At 40.9% G+C, this 27,630-nt stretch overlaps 3 protein-coding genes across 18 annotated transcripts in view; 1 reads left to right on the forward strand and 2 right to left on the reverse strand.

Annotated features, from left to right (window-relative positions):
- Positions 1 to 12,369, forward strand: part of LOC6624298 (phosphatase and actin regulator 2) — a 135,777-nt gene extending 123,408 nt beyond the window's left edge. For 8 of the 16 annotated variants that reach the window (XM_015175623.3, XM_032434853.2, XM_015175624.3 and 5 more), the window contains 7 exons: positions 2,028 to 2,288; positions 3,399 to 3,647; positions 3,834 to 4,200; positions 4,672 to 4,701; positions 7,562 to 7,914; positions 7,976 to 8,252; positions 9,667 to 12,369. In XM_015175623.3, coding sequence (XP_015031109.1) covers positions 2,028 to 2,288; positions 3,399 to 3,647; positions 3,834 to 4,200; positions 4,672 to 4,701; positions 7,562 to 7,914; positions 7,976 to 8,252; positions 9,667 to 9,682 — 1,553 coding nt within the window. In that variant the 3' untranslated portion in view covers positions 9,683 to 12,369. The remainder of the gene's footprint in view (positions 1 to 2,027; positions 2,289 to 3,398; positions 3,648 to 3,833; positions 4,201 to 4,671; positions 4,702 to 7,561; positions 7,915 to 7,975; positions 8,253 to 9,666) is intronic. The other 8 variants (XM_015175628.3, XM_032434854.2, XM_015175625.3 and 5 more) reach the window with 4 other exon arrangements.
- Positions 12,370 to 13,421: 1,052 nt separating this feature from the next.
- Positions 13,422 to 13,901, reverse strand: LOC6624564 (S-phase kinase-associated protein 1). The gene has a single exon (XM_002046537.1). It carries the CDS (start codon positions 13,899 to 13,901, stop codon positions 13,422 to 13,424), a length of 480 nt encoding a protein of 159 aa, XP_002046573.1.
- A 1,465-nt stretch (positions 13,902 to 15,366) lies between these two features.
- LOC116650639 (uncharacterized) lies at positions 15,367 to 21,345 on the reverse strand. Its single transcript, XM_032434847.2, has 2 exons — positions 16,173 to 21,345; positions 15,367 to 16,112 (listed from the first exon to the last, which is right to left on the reverse strand). Exons 1-2 carry the CDS (start codon positions 20,959 to 20,961, stop codon positions 15,661 to 15,663), a joined length of 5,241 nt encoding a protein of 1,746 aa, XP_032290738.2. The 5' UTR covers positions 20,962 to 21,345; the 3' UTR covers positions 15,367 to 15,660.
- Between the last annotated feature and the right edge of the window lie 6,285 nt (positions 21,346 to 27,630).

Here is a 27,630-nt window from a genome sequence, read left to right on the forward strand (position 1 = left end):
AATATTTCATTACTTCATCACTCGCATTTTCATAGAATATATGGCACATATATTTCTATTTTTTCCCTTTTTTCGTTTCTTGTATTTTGTTTAATGTTTTTATTATTTTCGTTAAAATATTTGCGCAAACACGTCAAGACTTTGCCCCTGCCCCCAGCTAACCGTTCGTATACCCTTCCTTTTATTTAGTCATTCGGGCACTTCTTTTCGCACCCCAGGCCTTTTATTTGGCTGGCGGCCAACGGAATTTGTATCTGTTTCAAATAGTTTGTTCTCCCTTTTGCCCCTCAACCCCTCCTGGCACCTCTTCTCCGCTTGCCCAGCTTCTGGTAATTTGTGTTTGCTTTATTTAAACGCGCTTTGATATTTTATTTATTTACGTGTGATTAGCAACAATCGGTTAAAGATTTTTGCATTCCCTGCTGCATTTGCATGATGTGAATTTTTAAATATCTTATTCCGCATTTTATATGCTCACATAATTCACTTGTTGTTCGTCTGCTTCTTGCTGGTTTTTATGTTCTTCAATTCTCAATCTTTGGCAATTAATTGCCATTGAGCATTTGCGTTCGTTTGGCAAAAGATATTTTCATTTGTTTAGAACATAAATATTGCGTGCACGCAAGTGCGCAGATTTCTGTCGGGCTGTCTGTCAATTGTTGGCTTGATTTTAATGACTGACTGAAGTATTTAAGCACTTGTTAGGAATTTCCTCCTAATTGCTTTTTCGGCATGTGGTAAATGATATTGTGTCTGTTGCCCGACGCATTTTTCCATTTCCATTACGTGCTTTGAAGCTCAACAGCAGTAGATACATGTATTTAGATTTATTTTTACTCAAGCAATCAATAAAGTGGGTTATCAAGTAATTTCCGGTTTCGTATGTATTTGAAGTTTGCACAGGATATGTCTAGAAGTCCCTTTGATTTATGGAAGTTAGCTGTTTTCAATGTGGATTGAAAATATTATTATTTCTTGCATATTTATGCCCTCACACTTGGTGTATAGAATAATCAGATCTGCGATCCCATAGCTGACTTAATATACATTTGTTACAATCGATCAGCATCTTTTTATCTCTGCCAAGCGAAAGACTATGAAAAAAAGCTTACGTGCTATTTACATAGGTCTTTCAGCTAAATAGCTACCTTATTATATACTCTTGCTAGTTATATAAATGTTCCTCCGGCAGGGTATGTAATGTTCGTTACTCATATTTTGTCCGTTTTATATTTAATTTCTAATTTTTTTTGTACGCTTCCAATTCAAACGCTGCACAAATAGAGATAAGCATTGGCTACTCTACAAATAATGAGCAGGACTGTGTCCTTCCCGCATGCTCAAATTAACAGGCGCATAATTGTTTGCCATTTCTCATTATTAACGAGGTCGCCCCATTTACACACGAAGTACAAACATTTTACATGCACTCAGCTGTCCGCCCGGGGCTCTAGTTTTAAACAAGTCTCGCCAGGACGCTGTCCAAATGTGGCCAGTGCTCTGAAGAGACCCGCACGCTTAACCCTTTAACAACAATTAAAAATATTACACTTGACCACCAAAAGGGGGAGGGGCATACAAAATGGCTGTAAAAAATAACAAAAGACAAGCCACTGTGTGAGTAAATGTGTGTGTGTGTGTGTGTGTGTGAGTATGTGTGTGCTTTGTGGCCACTCAAGTGGCTGCCCTGGCAGGCAATTTACAGTGGCCAGAGTAGTGGCAGCTGCTTCTGCTGCTGCTGCTGCTGCTGCTGCTGCTGATGGTAATGGTGTGGTCCGAGACAAACCGAGAAAACCGAGCAAACCAAGCCAACCACACCAGCCAGCATGACAATTAATGTAAAAGCCCATCAAGTGTTTGCAGTGGGCCCCACATGCTGTCCCTTGCTGTTTCTCTGTCTGGTTAGTTTGGCACATGCTTGTAAATTAGTTGGCTGCACTTGTTAAAGCATTTAGTATCTGTGTGTGGACTTAACTCATTTCTCTTACTTTTTTCTATTCTTTTTCCATTTGATGGCCTATTTGCAGAACCAAGAAAAGACAAGACTGATGCACAACAACACGGTGGCAATGGCACATTATCAACACCGAATATTGAGCAGCCAACATGCCAGGGCTCCATGCTGCCACCACCTGGCGGTGGCGGCGTCGGAGGCGGTGGTGGCATGCACCAGCAGCAGCAATACAACCAGACCGATTCCAATAATAAAGTGGAGCGACCCAATACTCTGGGCGGCAGCAACAAGCTGTCGCGGCGAGGAGTCAACATTTGCTATCACAACGAGCACTGTAAGTGGACAACAAACTGAATTCGATTGTGTAGTACAAATTTTATGCTAGAGTATTACCAATAGACCATAACCAGAAAATGGAAACCTGTTTGCAAACAACTGCTAAACGATGGAGTTAGAAATAGTTTTACTTGATCTTTAACCGAAGTCTAGGATTTGCTAAATTCAACAGTTAACAAAAATTCTAACAAATACTAGTAGCTTTTATCCTTTTTGGATGTAGTTTCTATTAAACAAAATACCCCAGTTTAGTTTTGACAGGCAATGAAACCTAATTTATATTCTCATAAGGCATTAATTTGAGTCTCAGTTGATTACCGATAATTATTAGCCAATCAATATTGATAGATTCGTATTGCAACTTATTTTGTCTTTGGCAAAGCTCACTTATATTAATAGAATTAATTGAGCACTGACTTGCGATTATTATCGGTAAAAAAAGGCTTATCTGCAATCGATACTTATCGTTTCTGATGCTAATGATTTTGGCTCTATCGATATTTTTTATGTAAACGATAACAATCAATTTGATTTCCCTCAAACTAAACTAAACTTTTAATATCGATCTCTTTTGTTTATGGTGCTACCCTTTTGTTAATAATTGAGGATTCATTTGATGAGAGAGCTATCAGTCGATTTATTATTACCCTAATTAATATTTGACTATCGTTAACTGTTTCAATCAACCGGCTTATTGACAATCGATGTCTATAGTTTTTTAACGTAATTTCTTAGGTTATTGAATAATCGATACTTTATGTTTAGAGAGGAGCTCTTTTATCGATAGCTGATCGCTCACTTGCTGCTATCTTATCGGAATATATAAGATTGCCCTCAATTAAATTCAACTATCTTTAACGTTTCGATAAATAGGTTTCCATCGAAAGGTTTCAATCCCCCACACTTCTCTCACAACACACACCACACACACATCTCACACCACACACTTGCACACTCTCACACACGCATACCTTCACATCATTGGCTAGCGAAAAAAATAATTAAAAAAAAAAAAAAACAATTCACACTCATTCACTCTATCGTTTTGCCTCTCTGTCTCTCTCGCTCCTTATTTTGCCCCGATTCTTGATTGTAATCGTTTTTGTAGATGGCGGCGACGATGGCAAAATGGTGGGTGGACCGCCGGGCAGCACACCACCGCCATATGCTGGCGGCAAGCTGCCGCCGGGCGTGATGCTCAGCGAACTGCCAGAGCCGCCGATACCGGTATCGGAAATTGGACCCATCCCACCGCCGCCGATGTTCTCCACGCCGAGCCCGACGCTCATCGCTGGACGACCGCACGGGCCAGGCGCAATGAACGATCAGGATTACCAGCAGGACTACGACTATGATGGTAAAGTTAACCAATCGAAACATCAGCTAGCTTCAGCTCATTACAACTGCGCACTTCATAAATTATGCTAGTGCCCCCCCGCCCCGCTCCCACAAAACTAAAAAATCAAACCAAAGTGTGACCGAGTTGCCCAACTATTTAACTAACTCTCTGGTCTGTCTACAACTGTTTTGCCTTTACACACAGATCACGATCCCGACCAGGACGAGCTCGACTCGGATGATGAGTACGCGCCGTATGGCGGCAATCATGTGCGCGTCATGGATACGCAGCGCGTCGAGGAAATTCCAGCCAAAGAGCCAAAACCAAATGCAGTTCCTCTCAAGTCAGCGCTGAAGAAAAAGGTCGGCATCTCCGGCAATGCCAATTCCGCCTCCACGCCAGTCACGCCCACACAGGAGCATCACAGCGCCGCAACAGCTGCTGCCATTTCCAATAGCAATGGCGGCATTGGCTCCATGGCGGCCGCAGCCGCTGCAGCGGCTCAACAGTCGGCCAATCAGCGTCCACTCGTGGTGCGTCAGGATGCGGCGGGCAACAACTATTCGCTCAAGTAAGTCGCTGGTCAACTGTGTAGCTCTAGTGTCTATAGTTCTTGCGTTCCATTTGATTTGTTTCTTTTTCTTTGTTTTGCGTAGTTTGAATTTGTTTTACTTATCTTTCTTCTCTCTTTCTCTCTCTATCTCTCCCCTCTCTCTCTCTGTACTCATCATGTTACGGGCGGTTCTTCCCTCCACTTGTTTCATTCTGCTGCCACAACAAAACTAACCAAATGAATAATATCTTAAATTTATTGTTCTGCAATTTAATCTTAAAACAAAAAACCAAAATTATTTTTCTTTTCAATCAATTTGTTGTTTTGTTCTTGTTTGTTTTGCTTGTGTGCGCGTGCTCAACACGTTCATCTGCTCCCTATCCAACTACTACTACTACAACTCGAACTCTACTATATACAATCTCTACAATATGTATACAATCAATCAACCAAAAATACAACCCGTATACGTTCTTGAACCGAAATCAGGCCTATACTACGACCACGGATTAGAATATGGTAAACATTTTTTTAGCTAATTTATTTGTTATGTGAAACGTATGCCAAAACGCTTTTTAGACTACTTTACTTCGCGCTCTCTCACTTATTCTATTCCTCTCTCTCTCTCTCTCTCTCTTGCTCTGTCTCTGTCTCTGTTGTGACAACCCGCTAGAATTTCATTTTCCAATACACCCAAAAACAATTCAACTTCAAGTTTAATGCAGGCAAAGAATTTTTATAAAATTACAAACGGAAATTCTCTTATTTTATATTTTTCCGATTTATTTTACAAGTTTTTTCAGACGAAAATTGTATTGTCCTGCATAGTCCTTGAAGCGTTTTAATCCTCTACAATATCCCAATACCCCACCTCTCCAATTGCCATCCCCATGCACCTTAACAATCATATTTCGGTTATGTGTTTTGATTAAAGCAAGAACTTAACAACACTTAAACGAGAAGAAGCAGAAACATTCACACACTCAACAGCAAACATGGGCACACTGTTTCTTTCTTTCTTGTTTCTTTAGTATTAAATTACTAACTTTTGGTTGTTTGACATTAAGTTTAATTTTCTCATGTGCCTCCTATCCGCTGAACTCCCAAACCCTCAATGTCGTACACATAAATATCTCTCTGTGTGTGTGCGTTTGTGTGTGTGTGTCTGTGTCGGTATTGTTTTTATGATAAAAGTTTTCTTTTACTTTAGTTGATTATATTTTCTTTAACGCCGCTGCATGTTACCACTGCGAGACAAGTTTTCATTGCATACTACACGGGCTTTCAACTTCCTTATGAAGCACATGATATTACACAGCATGCCTTAATTTAATTTCTTTGTCACCGCATGTCAGAGCAACATATATAAAAATAAGGCCCCACACAAAAAATTAAAGTACAATAAATTGGGATCCAGAAGTGGCTTTCATTGTTGGTTGCGGATAAATATAAAAAACGTTGACAGATGACAAGTGCTACAAGTTGAGATGATTTCTGTAGCCAACGATGTGGCATAATCGAAACTCGATTGGTGGCAGCCGCACATGCGAGTCCCTTAACCACGCCCCAATTGGCTCAAAAGAGCCTTGAAAGGAACTAAAAGAAGAAAAAAATGAAAAGAATATGCAAAACAGTTGCAACAAAGCGTAAAAGCGAAGCAACTGTACGTAAATGCAAAATTCTTAACATATTTATCATAAATTGTGCGAGAAACCGAACAACGGACAGTCCTTTACCATGGTGATAAACCATGTAGAGCATTGCGAATAAAATTTGGTACCCTGTTGCCAATAGCGAGCAGTTTGTCGAGAAATAAATATATATATATTTAGAACCTTAGACTAACTAGCAAAAGGGATGAGAATGTCTTTGAATCCCTTTACTAAACGCATCTGTGACATGATAACATATTCTGTAGCAAGCTAATCTTCTAGCATGGATAATGTAATCTGCATATTAATAGGAGTATACAGAGAGAAGCGTAGTCTTGGGGAAGTGTCAGTGCAGGCGCAAGAAGCGAAGCGAGAAATTAAAAATTAAAAGATAGCAAACATGCTATTACATAAAAAAAATATAAATATATTTTTAAAAAGAACCAGCAACAAATGAAAGAAAGCAACCTATTTACCTGTTTTCTTTATGTTTATACTTTGCTTAGGAACTTAAGAACTCGCTTGGCTACCTCAACCTTAACCTAAAATATGTCAACATATATCACATTCTCTCAGCAGTTCGCCCGTAATACTAGCTCGCTATGAGTACATTCGTTTGGTGGTATGTCCTTCCGTCCAGCGGTCCTTTTGACCATTTATTCGTAGTATATGATATAATCATACAAAGTATAAAGAATTTAGAACAAACCAACTTGATGTAAATCGGGAAAAATGTATATTTTTTACGGACTTAGAGGTAAAGTTTTCAAGGGAATTGACGACTACTGAACTACCGATTAGCTCCTTTAAATATTATTAAAAACAAGCTGTTTTCAGACTGCAAACCAGTATCACATAGTCGATTATCATACTTAAAATAGATAACTTTAATACCTTTGTAGGACTCCCTAAATATAGCTTACGTTTAGACTCCTTAAATCTGCTTTTGGGCCTTGTGCATTTTGCAGGCACTTCTGATTGAAGATGACTTGCGAAAGGGTATTGATAAAGCGGCACTTGTGTTGCATAATTCGCTTCAACTCGTTTTGCATGGTAATGTGGCAAGCATAGACACGATACGATTACACACACACAAATACACACAAACACCCGCACACACACACACACACACAAGATATACGCTTAATGCGAAAGTGTTGCGGATGCGCCTGACAGGATATAACATACCGGGCGGGCTTCTCGGCCAAGCGACAGCTTTAAGTACAAAGCCAAGCACACATACACACGGATTCACACATACATACACACACACATGCATGACTGTGGCAAATGTATGCGAATGAGTTGCCAGATGTGCGCACACGTGTCGTTAAAAAGAAAAGCACAAAAAACAACAACAAATTGGTGGAACAAAATAAAAAAAAAAAAAGGGAAAAGATAAATCCGAGAGCAGGCAAAAGCATTTGGCTAGCAACAAAAAACTTTAAGGACATGTGCCAGAGAGTTATGCAGGAAGATGAATAAATTAAGCATACTGTGTGTGTGTTGGTGTGCGAGTGTGTGTGTTTGTTTGTATATAAATCTGTGAAATTGCGCTAGCGAGATTGCAGAGATGAAAGTGCTTTTTTAGGCTTTGCTGCATGTCCTTTTGATGTATAACTGTGATTGTATGTGCGACTGTGCGTTAAATGTGACCAGCCTAATGATAGTAATTAAAAAAAACGCAGTATGGTAATTAACTAATCTGTTCAACCAATTCTCAACAGCAGGCAGCAAATGTTCAATATCCAACTGCCGTGCACCGTGGAGAACAAGGAGAACACGCGACCGTTTGTGATAAGGGAGAGCAGCAGCGATAGCGATGAGAGCGATGGTCACATTGTCTATCGGGACGATGACAATGATAATACACGGCTGGCCAAGCTGGCGCGCAAGGAGTCGCTGTCATTGAAGCTGCAGCTGCGACCAGACAAACAGGATCTGATCAACCGCAATATATTGCATCAGGTCAACGACAATGAGATCAAGGAATCCAAGGAGGCAATTGGGGCGCGCCTAATCCGACGGCTATCAATGCGACCCACCGCCGAGGAGCTGGTGGAGCGCAATATTCTAAAAAGTGAGTGCACCCCAACAACTAAATGATCTATTTCTCACCAAAAACAATTTAACATCATCAGCTCAATCACCCGCCGAGGAGAAGAAGCAGAAGGAGGAGAAGAAATCGTATTTACTGCGTAAACTCAGCTTTCGGCCCACCGTCGAGGAGCTCAAGGAGAAGAAGATCATACGCTTCAACGATTACATTGAGGTAACGCAGGCACACGATTACGATAGACGGGCGGACAAGCCATGGACAAGACTGACGCCAAAGGATAAGGCTGCCATACGCAAGGAGCTGAACGAGTTCAAGTCCTCCGAAATGGCAGTCCACGAGGGCAGTCGCCATCTGACGAGGTAATTAAACACAAAACCGTGCCCAAATGCCACAACTCACTCAACCTTGGCCAACAAACTCGAAACTCAAACCCGAACCAAAATCGACAACTGAGCCAAGCGCAAAATTGCCAAATGCCCAATGAAGTGTCACGTGCAGTTCACTGCCACTGACCAATCCCATTCCGGGCTCCACGTGCCCCACCCTAAAGCGTCCACTTTTCCACTTGTCCACATGCCCCATTGCATTGTTCCTGCGATATATGTGCTGCCACAAAGGACTTTGCGTTTGCTAACTGCATTTTGTCGTTCTCTTTTTTTTTTTTTCTTTTTTCTTTCGACATTTCTATTTCCATTTCCAGCTGCAGTTTTTTTTATTGCCATGTGGGCAGTGGGGGGCAGTCAACTTTTATAATGGCTTTTGGATTCTGTGGTCGCAGCTCTCCTTTAAAGTCCCACGCGCGACATGCTTTAACTAACCAAGCGCCGCAAGTTTTGGGCTTTGGGGTCCAACAAATTAGACAGGCCATGCACGCGCAAGCACCAGCTACAACTAGTCCCCAATAAGCTGGCAAAGTTTCAACAAGCAACAAAAGCGTTGCCAGACCAGTTTAAGATGACTTCAAAGTTAGGTCATAAGGCTGAAAATACTTTAAGCTAACGTCAAAGAGCTACGTTTGTGGCAAAACTAAACATTTAATTTCTTCTAAACGGCTGCCAGACCGTTTAAAAGCCAGTCTTGACTTTTTTAAGTGGCTGCTAATGTCTAAAAGTGGCTTTAATTTACATAAAGCGTAGCCAGACAGTTCTTACAGCAGCTAGTCGTTAACTTTAATGTGCTTTGTCTGAAATAGCTTTAAATTCGAACTTTTATTCTAATTAAAAAGCGTTTCCAGACAGATTAGTTTCTTGTGCTTCGTCTAAAACAGTTATAAATTTGAATTCTGGTAAAAATTAAAATCTAAAGCTGAAGCTGACACTCAGAGTGGCCAGATTGCCTTTATACATACCAGTGCTGCCTTTTGATGCATTTAAATTCCAGTTTTCTAGTTCATATTTAAAACTGCTTTAAATGCAGCGCACCAAAGTCAAAAGCTAACTAAAATCCCAAAAGCGTTGCCAGCTGTGTAAACTTTCATGCCGAGTGGATTTTTGTTACCTTAAAAACGAAAAACAAACTAAAAATATTTGCAATAAAATGTACAGTGGTGGCCCTTGTTAATCAAAATATGCACTAGAGCGTTGCCAGACCGCTTGAATGTTAGTTATGTATCATGTTTCCAACTAACTTCTCTGCTTGGCTCTATCTTAATCAAAAAGTGTAATCTAATCCAAACATTACGCAGTGTTGCACACTTTGGGCTTTAACTTTGCAGCAGAAACGTAAAACTAATCTTAACTTTTGCAATTTTCGCAATTTTCTTCTACCTTGCAGATTCCATAGGCCATGACGATTGCAATGGCAGCAACTTTCCAACAAATTACAGCAACAACAACCCAAACAATTGTATTTTGTGCAGCATAAAATTGTCAACAAATATTTAAAAGCAAAACATTAAGAAACAACAAAAAAAAAACCAACAAAAAATCACAAAAAAATACAAAAAAAAAGAAAGTTTAAAAATAAAAAATGCGATAAGACACAATAAGAAGAAGAAAGGCAAATAACAATTTTCAAATGGCAAAATTTAGTAAGAAGAAGCAGATGCAATTCAAATTGAAATGTTTTATTTTTTTAGGGTTTTCTGTTGATTGCGAATTCCGCTCGTTTTTCTAATTTTAAGTTCTATTCTGTATGTAGTATTTTTTGTGTTTTTTCTACAATTATTTTTTGTTGATTGTGTATGTAAATAAATTTTTTTGGCAATTCCCCCAAAATAGATTTGAGAGATACAAATCAAAATATCAATTCGTCTTGTGTAGATGTGTTAAGTCGATTTGTTAATTCTTCAGTCATGGCAATTATGTATTATATTATATAACAGTGAAAGGTAAACTAAATTATACATTGGATAAATGTTTAAACTAAATTACATTTATATTAACACATTAACTTAAAACCACAAAACAAGTCAAGCAAATAACAATTTCAGAGAGAGAGAGAAATTCTTAAACTTTAAGCATAAATTTACTTTTACTGCTGATTTCCATACATTTTTAGATTTTGAATTAAGCCAACTACAAATTAAAAAAAAAAGAAAGAAAAAAACAAAAACACCGCAAATAATAATATAAATTATACAAAATGCGAACAGTTCTAAAACAAACATATATATATATATATTATATTTTTAAATTTATTATTATTGTAAAAAGCCTAAACGTAAACAACACATTAAAAAATAGAGCTAAAAAGAAGAACATAAAAATATTGAAAAATAAATTACAATTTTTTTTGAAAGACATCTTAGAAAAAACTGTTGCCAGGTTTTATTATTTATTTCAGTTCTTAAATTAATTATAATTTATATTTAACATTTGATTTGTATATAACATGTACATACATATCGCCGAATTGCATAAAACTTGAAAACTTATTGTGAAAAATAGGTAAAGCCATAAATAATGACAACAACTCTAGTTGGAATGAGGACACAAAGATAAGGCAACGTGCTCAAAGAATAAGTGGAATGGATAAATTTCATAACAAAAAAAAAAAAAAAAACAAACAACCGATCGATAAATTTGTAACAAATAATATGGCAACAAAATATCAGGAATTACAAACTGAAGCAAGTTGGACCCAGTATGAAGTTTTTTAAGTGAAAACGACGTAACAATTTAACACGTAAGTCACGTAAGATTTTAGAAGCAGATGGAACCAAACAAAATAAATTAAAACCACAAAAAATAAAAATCACATCAACTAAATGTTGAATAAATATCTATTTTGTAAACCGAGTTGCGAATAGTTACGAATGATTAAAATGAGAAACTGAAACTTTTACTCCAGCATTCACATAGTTATGAATAATCCAAAAAAAAAAAGAGAAAGAAAATAATGAAAATATAAATTCCTAATTGTAAAAAAAATTTGCGAAAAAAAAGAAAAACAAATTACAATTAATTGAAATGCAAATTCAAATGCTCGCGCGTGCTCGTGAATATTAAAATTAAAAAGCTAAACAAAAATATAAACAGTTTCAAAGGACATTTAATAAGAAATTAAGCTCTACAAATAATAGAGAAAGAAAAAGCGAACTTAGTTTAAAGATAAATTGGCGCTTCCTTTGCAAGTTTCATATTTCTAAAGCAAACAACACACACACAAACACACAATTTAAAGTAAAAGACAAAAATAAAAAATAAATAGACTAAAGAGTAAAGTAAAAACTTGTTTCAGGGCAGTCAACGAGTTGACTCGAATAAAAAGCTTTTGCTTGATTTCGCGAGGCTTGCGTCATATATATATGGCGAGGAGTTACGATCTAGTAGCACAAATAGGTCAGCTGCCAGTTTCTCAAACCGAATCTAAGTCGTGTCTCTCACACTCTCTGTCTCTTGCTTCAAGGCGTTGCATTGTCAGAGTTAAGCAATATAAATTGCAAATATATATATATATACATACAATTATATATATATAATTATACATATACATTAAATATCTATACAAACTATATAGTATATATGTATACAACTATTTATATGAGATGAAGAAGCAGCTGAAGCAGTTGACGCTATATACATACAACTATCAATATGGGATAGCATAATTTACACTTTTTCTATGAATCGATTTTTAGTGTACAAGAAAAACAACAACAACAACAAACTACACTAACAACAACAACAACAACAGGAGCCCCCGCGTTGATTGAGAGCCTACCTATCCATAACTAGCGACGAGTTTTAGTTTAAATGCAACTTTGTGTACAGCATTTCACACTGTCCTTTCGAATTCTGTCTTCAACTCTAACAACAAAATTTGCAGTTGCCGTTGCAAAGACAACAAATGCAAATAATAATTAAAAGAAAATGAAATGAAAAACTGTAGCAATAAATAAGAACACCACAAGACAAAAAAGAAAAAAAACACGAACAACAAATAAACAGCAGTCAGAGCAAGTAGCCAATAGCACTTGATCAGATCTAGGCTGAAAAAAAAAAAAAAACAAGAAAACATTTGTAAAAGCCCAAAGTTAGGCAGAATCCGTTGTGAAGATTTGCAAAATGACACGTTAAGTAAATTAGCAAATTAAGAGTAGACAGTCGAAGTATGAAGACACAGAATGAAACTGTACGAACAACAAAAACAAAAACACAAAAGAATATTGAATAATAATCACCGACAAATTGAGATTTAATAAAGATTTAATTACTTACAAAACAAAATATATATAAATTAATGAAATATCTTTCTAATAAGAATTATCAAGCTCGTAAAGTTTGTTTTATATCAAGCTAATGTTTTCGAATCTACCGAATCGAATATATTTACCAACTCCAGCAAATATTGAAGAAAGCAAGTAAGTATATACTCACTTTCGAATAACAAGTTAAAAATTTTTTATTATGAAATACTAATTCATTCATATTCGTGTTCATTTCCATTAATTTATCATCTTTGTTTTTTTATGTTCTTTTAGATACTTCATCAGTTTCATCTATCATCAAAATTGTCTCTTGTTCACACTTCGAAGAAAATTCCACATCCATTCATGCAGATTTTGGTTCCAAACTTGGTTTGTCATAAATGTTTTTTCAAAATTCAATTTTTTAATCATATTCGCGCGCCTGTACCACTGAAAATATTGTTAATCTTAAATATTTTCATGTACAAAAGGCGCGCTAGAATTGGGTTCTATTAAATAAGCTTAGACAAATGCCATAGCCGGGGCTGGGTCTCCCTTTAGAAGTTTCGAACTCTAAGCCAAGTCATTTTTGAAGAAAATTATGGTTCGAATTTTGGTTTGGGTTATCGTAGTTTATTTATTTGATTTACGGGCAATTTGTGTGTTATATAATCGCAACACTTCAACTGACTCGCAAGAAAACGCTCTTTGCTTTTCTCTGACTGTTAGACTACTCATTCAAAGCACACAAATTAGGCAGAGCATGCAATTAGCATCATGAATCGATTTAATAAAATTTCAATAACCTTCAAATGGGCATATATATTGATGTACTTATGAATTTAATACGCTGTTAAATAATTTGAATGTGTGCATAATCTGTGTACCCATTTGGTGCTTATTCGTCTATTTCGCCCTCGTACATGATATGAAAGCGCTCTCTAATTGCCTCGACGCTGTCACAACCATTGATCACATCGGCGACATGCTGAGTGCCCGCCTGCAGGAGACCGTCAATGTTCAGATAGTCGGCCGCAATGATCAGCTCAAATATGGTTGAGTCGGTGGCATTCGATTCGGTGAGAATGCGCTGGAATAGGGAACGTTGATGCTGCAGCATTTCCTTGTGTTCCAATGGCGTGTCTACTGTTTGCACAGCCTGGCACCAGTCGAGGACGAGCTTAAATATATCGGACCTAACTCGGTTCAGTGGCATCACATTGGCATCGTCATCGGGGCCATCGCTGCATTTCAAATCCCCGCGCTCCGACTGCAGCCAGCTGTGGGTCAAACCCATTTGCTGGGCGACCTCGAGACACACATCAAAGACGATGCCATCGCTTGTGCGTATTTGAAGTGCTTGTGATGGCTGCGACATTTAAACGGGTTTTGTGTCAGGTTGATTTTCTTTTTGTAGTTGAAAATTAATTTGCTAGTGGCAAAACGTTGCCTCAACGATTGCTGAGACTTGATTACAAATATGTTGCCAAGGCAGCCCGAAAGTATGCTGCGTAGTATGCTCAGCTGCACAGACTGAAAGCTGTAGCATAACTTATGGGTCTGTGTGTGTGTGTTGCCCCCTTTTTGAACTCTGTATGCTTGTAGAAATTCATTGAATTCATTCATAAATTCCGTCGCGTTCTGCTTGCCACTTCACGTGCCAACGGAGCAGAGCAAGTGCGTCTTTGTATCTTTGCAAATGTATCTGCGTACGTGCCAGACTCAGACTCTAAGACAGCCAAGCTACAGCAGCCTCAGGTGAGGCGACAACAACAACAGCAACAAAAACAACAAAAACAATGGACAACAGCTACAACGACAACGACACCAATCACAATCATCATAAGGCCGTCGCCATCGCAGTTGATTATGATGAGCTCTTTTCGAGCTGGCTTTTTGCTTGAAGTGTTTGCTGCTTGGCTCGTCTCCATCTCCAGCTCCATCTCCATTGCCAGCTCCATCTCAGTTGCTTTCCTTTGCGAAAGTTTATCATTGCGGCAAGATTCTAACATTTTTGTGTGCATTCCACTTTGGTGCGTTTTCGGATTTCTCAAGAGTTTGCCTTTTGCCACGCTCATAAAACGTACTCGAACTCATTAAAACGCGCACTCTGATAACCGAAATGGCCACATTGGACGGTGGTCGCTTGGGACGGAACGAGGGGACTTGGAACGGGTTGGCGACGTGTTTTGCATGTGCCGTGTAAAGCCGCCTGATTTATTTGATGGCCATTTGTTGCTGGTTGCCGGCAAGTTGGCACGTTGCACGATGGGTTCTGTGCTGGCTGCGAAATGGGGCAAGTAGGCAACAATTTCGAGACTGGCAAAATGTGCCCAGTTAATTAGCCAAGTTCATGTGGGAAAAGTTGTACAAGTGGACAGTTGTGGAAGAACTGCCACAAATTGGTTATGATGATGCTTAACTCTGGGCAGCATAGTGGTTGGAAACTGGGTATTGACGGGCATATTTAGAGTTATAAAATTAAGCGTATTATTTTATCTTTTCGTATCAACATTTCTGTACCTCGGCTGTGCGCATACAATAAGAGCCGCATAGATTTTACTAGCATAATGCCCCATATATATATCATGCTCCAATTCTCGTGTTGGCATGCCAGCATAAATTTGACAAGTTGTCGTTGGATTATCCAAGTGGATTTCATTGCCAGGATGTCTCATATGTATAAAACAATTCAATTTATGGGAACACATCTTCACAAACACATCTGTGTAGTTGCAAGCTTTTTTGCAACCAATTAATTCTAACTGCTTGTGCAGCGAAATTCAAACACTTAGATTAGTTTTCAAATGGATTTATTTGCCGCGCAGGGCACTTATTAGAAATTATAAGTTTTAAATTGTTGCTTGGCAGCCAACTCGAATTAGTTGTGCCTAGGTTGCGATCAAAACGAAAGACTGACTGGTTATGACAATATGTAAAGCGAATCGAAACGAAACTCCAATAAGACGCTCGCCGGTTAGAGCGAAGGGCAGCAATGCAAGCAAAGCAATTCAGAAGGAGAGTGGACAGCAGCTTACAAAGAGCGCGCAAAAAAACTATTTGCTCTTAGGCTGTAATTATGATTGTTATTTTCTGCTGTTGGATGATGTCCGCAGCCGTCGGTGTTATCTCTGCTGTTACTTGACCAAACATTCTCCCCCCGTTGGAAGGCAAGGGCTTTCAACATCATCCTGTTTGGGCAGCAAACACAGCTTTCGTACAGCTCTACGTATGACTCCAGTCGCAGTTTGAAGCACAGCAACTCTGGATACCCCATCAGATCCAGAGATCAGCTCTTGCACTCTGGCGAGTGGCCACTTCAGCGGCGGTAGATTCTCATCCTTTACAAGGACAACATCGTTAATGGAGAGTCCAGGCTGAGGAGTGCGCCATTTGGAGCGCTGTTGAAGAAGCGTCAAATACTCTTCGCGCCAACGGGCCCAGAATACTTGTTGGAGATATGTGACGCGCTGAAAATAATTAAGCCGATTGAAGTTAAGCTGCCTTAGATCGGGCTCAATGTATGATGAAGATGGCGCTGTACCCAGGAAGTGTGCGGGTGTCAAGACGTCAAGATCACCTGGATGCTCTGAAAGTGGAAGTAATGGTCGAGAATTAATAATTGCCGTGATGTGGCAGACGAGCGTACGCAGCGAATCGAAATCCAAAATGGAAGAGCAAACAGATCGATAAAAGTGGTGCTTAGCAGTCTTCACAGCGGCTTCCCATAGTCCACCAAAGTGCGGAGAGCGAGGAGGGATGAACAACCATTCAATTGATTCGGTTAGGCAAAACTCGTTAACGGCCTTGACATGCTCGTCTCTCAGGAACAGGCGGTTCAGATCTGCTAGTTCGTTCTTGGCACCTACGAAGTTTGTCGCATTGTCAGACCAGATCCTTGAAGGTCGAGAGCGAGTCAGGATGAAACGTTTTAGGGCGTTTAGAAACGATGTTGTGGACAAGTCCTTTACAAGCTCTAAGTGCACCGCCTTTGTAGCGAAGCATATGAACAGACTGATATAGCATTTCACTGGTGGCCTGTTGCGCACTTCGTTCTTGTAGTAAAATGGTCCACAGTAATCAACGCCAGTGACCATAAAGGGATACGATGTATTAAGACGATCAGCTGGTAGGTCTGCCATTATATGCTCGGCCAATCGTGGCTTGGCACGAAAACAGATTATGCATTTGGCAACAATACTGGAGACTGTTTTTCGACCGCCAATGGGCCAGTACTGGAGCCGAATCGAAGACAATAAAGCGCGAGGTCCAGCGTGTAAGTTTCGTTTATGAAAGTAAACTATGATTGCTCGCGTCACAGGATGCTGACGGGGCAATATAATCGGATGTCGCGCTGAGAAGTCCAACGACGAGTTTTTCAGCCGTCCACCGATGCGAAGTAGGCCGAAGTCGTCAAGGAATGGTGCAAGAGAGGCCATTGAGCTAGACGGTTTGACATGCCTTCCTTCCTTCAATGCCTTGTAGTCATCGCTGAGAGTAGCCATTTGCACTGACCGCAGCAACCAATGTGTGCCATGATGCAAGTGGTCAACGGTTAGTTCAGCTCCTCGGATTCGATTTACAAATTTGTAAACATAAGCAAAGACCCGCTGCAGCTTGGAAAACGAATTGATGAACTTGCAACCAATCGAGAGATCCGGTTGCGCTGCAGTTCCGAGGAGTACCTTGTGTCGAAGTTCTGGTAAGGATTCGACAGGTACACAGGAGGCAGGCCACTCTTCCTTTCCCTTACTGAGAAAACTCGGACCATGGGCCCATAATGGAGACCGGAAGAGCTCACTAGGCAGCGCTCCTCGTGAAATTATATCCGCCGGGTTTAATTCGGTGGGAATATGATGCCATTCCATTCCAGTGGTGAGCTCTTGGATGGCTGCGACTCGGTTGGCAACGAAAACATTGAATTTCGAAGCATCATTGCGAATCCAAGCCAAAGTCACGGCAGAGTCTGACCAACAGTAATACCGACAGTCGAACACTTTCATTTGGCATATTTCGCTGAGAAGTTGAGCCAGTAATGCAGCTCCGCAGAGTTCCAGCTTTGGTACCGTGATGGTTTTCACAGGCGCGACACGCGATTTGGAGCATAAGAGACGCACGCTGGTGTTGCCATTGCACTTTGAGACTGTATAGACGCATGCTCCATAAGCGCTTAGGCTGGCATCACAAAATCCGTGAATCTCCACTGTACTGTCTGATGAGAGTGCTCGACGGGGATACTGGAATTGCTGAGTATACTCAAAATCAGCGCAGAAGTTGACCCAGGCTGTGCTTAAGTGTACGGGCAGGCTCTCATCCCAGTCCAGCTTTTCTCTCCAGAGATCCTGCATAAAAATTTTCGATTTTGTTATTACGGGACCAACAAGACCAAGGGGGTCGTAAAAGCGAGCAATTGCGGAGAGTATTGACCGTTTTGTCAGTCTGGAGGGCAACCTCAGTGGAGAGAAGGAGAAAAGGAAACAGTCTGAAGCGGGATCCCAAACGAGGCCTAACGTTTTCGTGATGTCACTGCCATCGTCAAACTTAAGCAGCGTTTCTCTATCCTCTTCCGGTATGTTTTGGAGTACAGATGTGTCGCTAGAACACCATTTGCGCAGCCTAAAGTTCCCCTTGGCGAGTAGTCCAGATGTTTGTTTCAATATCTCAATTGCTTCTTGAACACAGCTACCACCAGAAATGAGGTCATCCACGTAGAAATCTCTTTTAACAATGTCAGAGCCAATAGGGAAAGTTTTCTGCTCATCCATGGCCAGTTGGTGCATAGCTCGCACTGAGAGAAACGATGCTGGTTTTGTGCCGTAGGTGACGGTGTCTAATTTGTAAATCTGTATCTTCTGATGCTGAGACTCACGCCACAAGATACATTGAAAATAACTGTCTGCGGGTTCGACTCGTACGCATCGATACATTTTGCATATATCGCCTGTCAGGGCGACTGCAAATGTACGAAACCGCATCAGTATCGAAAACAGCTTCGGTTGGATGGTAGGACCTGCCATCAGTGCATCATTCAGCGAGTGTCCAGAGGTAGTAACTGCTGAGCCATCAAACACGACCCTTAGCTTGGTTGTAGTGCTATCCTCCTTCAGCACGCAGTGATGTGGCAGGTAGTACTTGCATTGGCCCAGTGCAGCTGAGGTAACAAGTGACATGTGACCCAAGTCAAGATACTCCTTGATAAATGCTGCATACTGGGGTTTCAATAGTGGATTACGGTCTAGTTTTCTTTCTAAGTTCAGGAATCGACGAACCGCCTGTTGATAGGAGTCACCCAGCGGATACATGCCTAGACGTAGCGGTAAACGAACTGAATAGTCGCCAGTCGACAGACGTTTAAAATTGGCCTGAAAGTGTGCCTCACAGTCGCGTTCCTCCTTGTTTGGTAAGGACTCAGGGTCGGTGCAGCATTCCAATTCCCAAAAACGACGGATTAATTCATCAATCTGTGTATTAGGCTGCAGATGCGAGTCAACCAGCAGATCTGGATTCTCCATTGATCTCATGGCCATGAATGATGATTTTCCAGCATGTGAGGCACCTCCCGTAGCCACCCAACCAAGGCGAGTCTTTTGCAATATCGGCAGTCCAGCAGCTAGTTTAATCTGGCCGACGCATAGCAGATCGAAGAACAGACTGGCTCCAATCAACATGTCGATTTGCTGAGATTTAAAGAATTCAGGATCAGCTAGTTGTATATTTGATGGAATGTTCCATGATGCAGGGTCAAGAGTGAAGCCAGGCTGATTATCGGTGATGGATGGTGCAATCAAGGCCGGGATGCATGTGGAGTACTCCGACACTCGAGATTTGACATTGATGTTGACCGAAAACCCATCGGACGCAAATGCTGCATCACCAATGCCAGAGACGATTGCTGTTGACTTGAATTTGCGCAGCTGGAGCTGATGAGCAAGACGAGAGGTGATGATGTGCAACTGCGACCCAGAGTCGAGCAACGCACGGCAAGGCACCAAGGAGCCAGCGCGATTTTTCACGTTGATGACGGCAGTGGCAAGCAGGACCACATCGTGCTTGAGATGCTGGGCGGTAGTGAGAGGCGAAGATAAAAGTGCCGCCAAGGTGTTTTGGGATGACGAATAAGTTTCGGTATCTTGAGCATTGTTTGGGCTAGAAGCAGCGATGTGACTGCTTGTGTTGCCAAGATGCAACAAGCTATGATGTTTGCTTCCACAAACTCTGCAAGCGCTGGAGCCGCAGACTCTCAGCTGATGTCCCCTTTGCAGGCAGTTTAGGCACAGCGCAAGCCGCTTGGCTTCGTGAAGGCGCAGCAAGGGCGATAAATTTGCGAATTGCAAACATTTATAAATAGAGTGGCCTGCGACTTCACAAAACACACAAGCACTCGTTCCATTCCTAGTCACTACAAACGTTCTTCTACTACTGTTGTTCTGGCCCACCTGGGAGCTAGGCGTGTACATTGCCGTAGCGTGATCCGCATTTTCCAGCCTTTGGCAACGCCTCTCTATGAAGGTTGTAAACCGCTCGCATGATGGTATGACGTCCAACGGCGCATCATCCTCCCAGCTAGCCTGCGTAACGCTATCTAGTTTTTGCAGCAACGTATGTACTATGACGCAACCGGCGATCTGTTCCACACTGCCCATCGATTTTAAAGCACGTAGATGAGAGTTGAGCTTATCTGAAAATTCGCGCAGCTGTGCAGTCGCGCCCTTGTCCACCTTTCTCAAACCCAAAATTTCAGAGATGTGTGCCTGAAAAATAAGACGCTTGTTATTAAAACGCTTATCAAGCAGTTCTAAAGCGGCAGCATAATTTGCGTTTGAAATTTCCAATGAGCGAATTGTATCCAGCGCTGTTCCTTTAAGGCATGACCGTAGATGCTGGAGTTTTTCAATGTTGGTCAAATACGGATCCTTGTCAATGACCGTGGTGAACAGGTTCGAGAAATCGGCCCATTCTGTGTAGCCTCCACTAAACTCCGGCAATTTAAGTTGAGGCAATCGAGAGTGGTTTGGAACAACAAAGGTAGAACGCGAGTCATCGGCTGCGGCTGAATTGAAGGTGGAACAATGCGGAATCTGCTGAACCTTGCTTCGATTTCCGCGCTCGCGTTGAAGGGACAGCCGTAGCTGCCTAATAGTTGACTCAAAACTTGTCTGAAGATCCTCATCAACGCTGGCATGATCCACCTCCAACAAACCATCACAGACTATCTCAAATTTCGCCTGCAAGTCAGATGCCATGCTTATGTAATCTTGCAGCTCGTAGTCATCAACATCGCGAAGTCGAGCGGGATCAAGTTCCGAGGACAATCTATTGAGTCGATCAGTTAAATTCTTGATCTTTATTTTAAAAACAGCAGCCTGGGTTCCAACCGCCACTTGACTAGCTGATGTCGCCTCATCATTTCCATTTGCACTTGCACCTTCATCAAACATTATGAATGTAGCGCACAACAAGGTTCACACAGCCGAACTACAATACAAGTCTGATCGCGCAAGTGTTCGTTCGAGCGAGATAGCGTATAGCGGGTTATAGCGCGCAACGATTAGCGGGGATTTGCTACGGCGTTTATGTATAACAACCAACTGTATGCAGATGCGCAAGCAAACGGCTCACCACACAGCTTTGCCCGAACTGATAACTGTCCGTTGACACGACAAGAACGAAGTACAAGAAAAAATAGAAAAAATGAAAGAAAGAAAAATTCACGTCGGGGTCACCAAAATGTGTAGTTGCAAGCTTTTTTGCAACCAATTAATTCTAACTGCTTGTGCAGCGAAATTCAAACACTTAGATTAGTTTTCAAATGGATTTATTTGCCGCGCAGGGCACTTATTAGAAATTATAAGTTTTAAATTGTTGCTTGGCAGCCAACTCGAATTAGTTGTGCCTAGGTTGCGATCAAAACGAAAGACTGACTGGTTATGACAATATGTAAAGCGAATCGAAACGAAACTCCAATAAGACGCTCGCCGGTTAGAGCGAAGGGCAGCAATGCAAGCAAAGCAATTCAGAAGGAGAGTGGACAGCAGCTTACAAAGAGCGCGCAAAAAAACTATTTGCTCTTAGGCTGTAATTATGATTGTTATTTTCTGCTGTTGGATGATGTCCGCAGCCGTCGGTGTTATCTCTGCTGTTACTTGACCAAACAACATCTATAATTGCAAGCTGCTTATAAATGTATCGGCGTGCTAGCGTAGCAGCATGCACTTCACACGTAGGAACTCCAAATGGATATAGGTATGTTCCATCTATATTTATTAATTATATTGTGTACCATATGTTAAATAATTAATCTGGTCAACCAGGTCATCATCCATGAGGCGTTTTAATAATTGCAAGAAGCTTTTAAATGTGTCGTCATGATTGAATGCACCTTGCAATTAGCCGCAGGAATATCCAAATGGAATTCGGTACGTATTTATCAATTATTTATATTATATATTTTAAATCAATCTATCCAGTCTATGAGATCCAGTTGGGGATAAGATCTGAAACTGATCTAAGGATTTTTTTCTTTATAATATATATGGTATTATATCCTAACGTCACGGATATTGCAACATAAGGAGTTAGACAAAGACCTGTGCTACTGGCTATGTTTGCAGGCCAACTACAGTGCTGTCCATTTTATTGGGTCATGTTGGGGCCCGGGGTTGGCAGCTAACAACAATTTGAGAAAGAAACAAAAATTTGCATTTGGCCCGATCGTAGTTCGCGACTTGTCGTTGCTGTGGATTTCTTTATGACCCGAGCTGGCAGTGGCGCGGAGTTTTATTTCAACCATGGCCTTTGTTTGGCTGCAAGTTTATTTGATTCTATTTTCATTTTATTTGAATTGTGGTGCGCTTTTATGGCCTGTGCATGAGCCTGCTGCCTGCCAGCCAGCCAGCCAGCCTTGCTGAGATTTGTTTTGTGAAAGTTACAGCAAGAGACGCTATCGATGAGCCCCAAGAAGTCGTTGAGTTAGAGTCCCAGCCATAGCCGTGGCCATTGCTTTTGGCTTTTTCAGTTGGTGATTGTAAAACAATAAAAGCAACACCTGACTGCCGTTTGCCAGCCGCACAATGGCGTTGATGGCGACGCGGATGCGGACGTTGTCGTTGTTGGTGGGCTCCAGCCAGCAGCAGCAGCAGCGGCAGCGGCAGCAGCAACGGTTGCAGATCTTATCAGAGCGTTGCTATGGCCAAAAATGGCCAAGACAAAAACATGCTTATTGTTTTGTAGATTTGGTGACGCGGCCTAAACATTTCAATTGCGTTTTGCGTTCTGTGCGTTTGGACAACAGCAACAACAACAACAACAACAACAACAACATTGAGTGCAACAGCAACAACAAATTGCCGGCTGATTGCTGCTGATGGAGAGCTGAAGAGCTGCCAGCAGAGAGGCGCGGTGCGGTGCGGTGCGGTGTGTTGCGGGCATTCGAATCGAAATCTAAATCTAAATAAATAAAAATCGTGCTCTGTTGCCTTTTTTTTAAGTCTTAAGTGAAAGGCAGCGGCGAGATCAGCGTCTTGGCCAAAGTATCTCAATGCGCTGCAAATTTAATCAATTGATGAGGCAGCTTGCAACTGGCAACCTGCTGCATGCCGCCTGCTGCCTGCCGCTTGCACTTGTTGTCGTTGCTTTTATTGTTGTTGTTAGTTTGTTGCTGTGATGGCAATTTGGATTTTGTGGCTAACACAAACCTGACCAGAAAGACATTTACATTCTACGTTTAAGTGTTGTTGTTGTTGTTGTTGCTGCTGTTGTTGTTGATTTGCTGCTGTGCAAGTGTCGCAACAGCCACAACAGCAGCAACAAAAACAACAACAACAACTTTACACGCTAGAAACCGTGACTTTAATTTTCTTTATTTCCCCACCCGCGCTCGCTTCCTTTCTGTTGTTTTTTGATTTGTTTCTCCTTCTGTTTTTTTTTTTTATGTAATTTCAATTTAATTTTTTCCATTTGGACTTTTCATTAAATCACCTCGCAGTGTCGCCAATTTTCCCCGCTCGCATTTCTGCACCCCTTTCTCATTTTGTTGTCTTGCTTTTAATTTGTAATTACTTGCACATTTTACTTTCGTTTGTGGCATTTGATTTATGGCCCAACGAATTGGAGTCGCCAAATAAAAACTTGGCCAAAACGTGGCAACTGGCAATTGGAATCGTGAGTCGAGCACAATTGTTGCTAGAATTAAGAAAGTCTTAAAGCCGTTTACCTTTATTTTTAGTTGGGTACGTTATATACATTATTTATGTATTATTTATGTTAATAGACAACCTTTTATTAGTTGTTATAGTTAACTTTGTATGCTGACTAGTAAATGATTTAGTTCTGATCCCCGTTTATTTCAAATATTTCAATATCGCTCTACTCTGGGATTCTCATTTTCATTGTTTTCCTTATACTAAGTGGTATCTAATTGCTAATCTTATAAACATTATCTCTGCTCATTTTCTGTCTAATTTACTTTCGCTTCATTCCTCTTCTTATTTTTATTTATTTTGTATTTGTTTTTATTTCAGTTATAGGATTAATAGCAACTATCTCCTCTCTACTAAAGGTGACAATATAATATTCGTATGGGTAAGTACATGTTTAGCTTATATTTATTATTTTGTAACTATTTTAAATTTCTTTATGTTTTATTTGACCCCAGCCTGTTCATCCTACTTTCCGCTCTTGTTTTGCCTTTTTCTTAGGGGTACATTTAAGATTGTATTTGATGTATTCCTTTAGCCTAAACTGTCATTCATATTCTTATTTAAAGCGTCTTTTTCCTTCCAGTTGTGATCCGATCCTATCCGATCATACCATCCTTATTTTTCTACACATCTTCCTAAGATCCTTACACACTTTCAGTGATTATTAAGCATTTTTTGCCAAAAGCCCATTTGATCCTTAGTTTTCCACACATCCTAAGTGAGTCAGCAATACTCCTCCCTTGCATTTCACATTCGTTTCTAGCAACCTGCTGTTAACCTGTTTTCCTGTAAATGATGCTCATTAGCTTCATTGCAATGTTGCCATTGTCATCGTCGCTGCACTTGACACTTGCCGCTGACATGTTGTTGTCGTTGCACGCAATAACAGCGGCAACAACAGCCGCAACAGCAACACCCACTCACTATTGCAGTTGCACACAGATGCAGTTGCAGTTGCAGTCGCAAATGTGCAACAATTCCAAAGAGCTTCCACTTAGAGCAACTGGTGCTGCCAGCAACAAGTTGCTGCAACTTGAGTGCAACAGCAACATCAACAGCAGCAGCAACAGACCCATTGATTAGGTGACCCTTGTAGCGGTCCGAGGCTGTCAGTTTTTTTCTCTCATTCTGTCTGTTGTTTCTTGCCTTGTCTTTTCTTTGCCTTTGCCTTTCTGTGTTGCCCCCAATTGTCATTGACTGTTGCTGTTGCAGTTGTTGTTACTGTTGTTGCAGCCAGCTCAATTGATTGAATTACATACATGATGTTGCTGCCGCGAGCTGCCTCTAGGCCTCAACACCCCCACATTTACTTGGCTGACTTTTGAGCCCTGTCGCGACTCACGGGCCACTCTGGGCCATGTTGCAGAGTCAAACAAAGTCAGGCCAGATCGCCGGTTAGCCAGTTAATTAGCAGCGAAGCCAGCGATATTGCTGTTGTCCTTGTGCCAGTTGTGACTAGGTTGCAAGAAATGCACTGGCAAAAGATGTCAGCTGATGAAAAGATACAATCTAGTTCAGAGATGTTCGACAGGCGAGTATTTGTTGATTACCAACTGACTGCGAACCCGACTTTGCATGCATGCAGCTAGGTTCAGGCTTCTGTGGAATATATAATGTTTATTTCAAATTAACAGAGTAGTTCTGCAGTAAATAAAATTAAAGGCAAGGCTTAGACTTTGAGCTGAACAACAAACACTCCGCTTATGTTTAATTGGATTAAATCACATACCCTTTAAAGTCCCTGAAGTTATAATATACTTATCATTTATATTAAATATAATGCCACTAGCTGCTTAAGTATTTACAGGTTTACGGCTCCAGCAACCTTCTAAGTCTGCCCCATTTTCAATCCTCAAAACTTCTGGCAATTACTCAATGTCCCATTGCAAGCGCCATCAAACTTTTTCAATACACACACTCGTATACATATATGGAATGTCCTCAGCTCTCTTGCGTCTGCCTCCTGTTGCATGCCGCGCACCAGAGCAAAAAAAAAAAAAAAAACGAAAACAAAACGTAAAATGCCGCCGCCGAACTTGTCCTTAAAATGTCAACCAAAGTGTTCATTAATTTGTGTCTCCCGCTTGCTCTGATTGTAGTTGTAGTTGCATGTTGCTCTTGTTGCTGTTGTTGTTGTTGCCGCTGTTGTTATTGTCTGGTTGCACTATTATTGCCGTGTGTTGTGGTTATGCGGCCGCTTGTGGCGTGTGTGCACAGTCATTGATCATGAATTCCGCGCGCTTGGCACTCGCTTGCCGCACATGCGTCATGCCAGCTTGACACTGTGCCCGTCACTGCCCCGTGGCCCCCGCCGCATGCCGCCTTGCCACAATTGGCGACACAATTTTGCTGCCTTTGGCATGTGCCACGCTGCCCCCCACCCCGCTGGCAACAGCAGCGGCAGCCTACGCAAATATAAAATCTGTTGCCAGTAGTTTTGTAATTTTCATGTAAAAGTCGAGACAAATGCAAAATGGCCCTGCAAATGACGACGACGACGACGACGACGACAACAACTGCAGCAACGGCAATAATAACAACTGTTGTGGCACGCCCCCTTCGCGCAGCCCACAGACAACAGCCAACAGCCAGCCCTGAGCCTGTCCAGGCCAGCCATCAATCTCAATTGCTTCGCATTTTCATATGCAGCTCTTCGATCATTTTGCGGCTTGACAAGCAGCAGCAGCAGCAGCAAGCAACACTCCAGCAATAACAACAACAACAACAACAACGGTTAATAAACATTGCAGATTTGTCACAGCAATTGTTGTTGTTGTTGCTGGCCTGATTCTTGTTGTTGCCTACATACGTGTGCCTGTAATTACTTTTTATGATGTTGTTGTGAGTGTTTCTTTTTCGCTGGTTTCTGATTTAAAATTTTTATTTTTTGATTTCTGGTTTATTTGTCTCTGGATTTATCTCGCCCAAATGTCTACGCGTGATTAAACGTTTAAGCTGCTGATATGATATACCCAGAGCCTGTCGCCGTTTCTATGCTGACTGACATATTGATTTCCATTGTGGCTGCTGTGCCTTGTCCTCTGGTTTTGAAAGTTAGCGGCTGTTTGCCTGTCGATGTCTGCTGTCTGTTTGCTGTTCCCTGTGCTCCATAAATCGCATCAAGTGATATAAAATATTATTCTGCAAAAATATCAAAGTCAAAAGTATATTGCAAAGGGACATTAAACACGCATAGCCTTATCAAAACTTGACCCATATTCAAGGCTGCATTCCGTATTTTTTCAAATTGCTAAAGAACATATGGACTTTTTTCTTGTAAAAATATCATATGTACCTCCTAATATATTTTTGAGGAAAAACTTGTTTATTTGGAAGCATCAATTTCAAATTTTCTGTTTCGTTATAATTGTAAAGAATATTTACTTGGGGAAAATGTTTGATTTGCATAAATTAGAATACATTTTGATTGATAAGCTCGTTGTGCATTAAACACCTAATTTCAGTTCAGCTTAAAAGCCTTTAAGAAAAAACATGCTTTAAAATACTGTGAAAAACATTTACACATACTTAAAGCGAGGAGTTAAATATTCAACACCTACATAAAGATTCGGTTTAATGGCACCTTTTAAGTCGCAACTTCACGCTTAATTAGACATTTGAAAAAATAACTTCATCTGGTGTTGAGTTGAAATAGAAACTGAGACTCGGCTATTATGTGTTCGAGTCGACGGCGATTTTGTCGAGACAAAAATGGTCAAAACATGAAATCCTATTAGACAAATTGAAATTACAAATGAGACAACGCCGAAATTAATTTATTAATTAATCACACTCCATTATGGCTGGACAAAGAGAGGCTGTAAACGGTAGCCGCGACAGGCAGCCAACAACAACGACAACAACTGCACGAATGCCAACACTTACAACAAGAACAACAACAACGACAAT

This window comes from Drosophila virilis, chromosome 3 (assembly GCF_030788295.1).
Source record: "Drosophila virilis strain 15010-1051.87 chromosome 3, Dvir_AGI_RSII-ME, whole genome shotgun sequence".
Lineage (NCBI taxonomy): Eukaryota > Metazoa > Arthropoda > Insecta > Diptera > Drosophilidae > Drosophila > Drosophila virilis.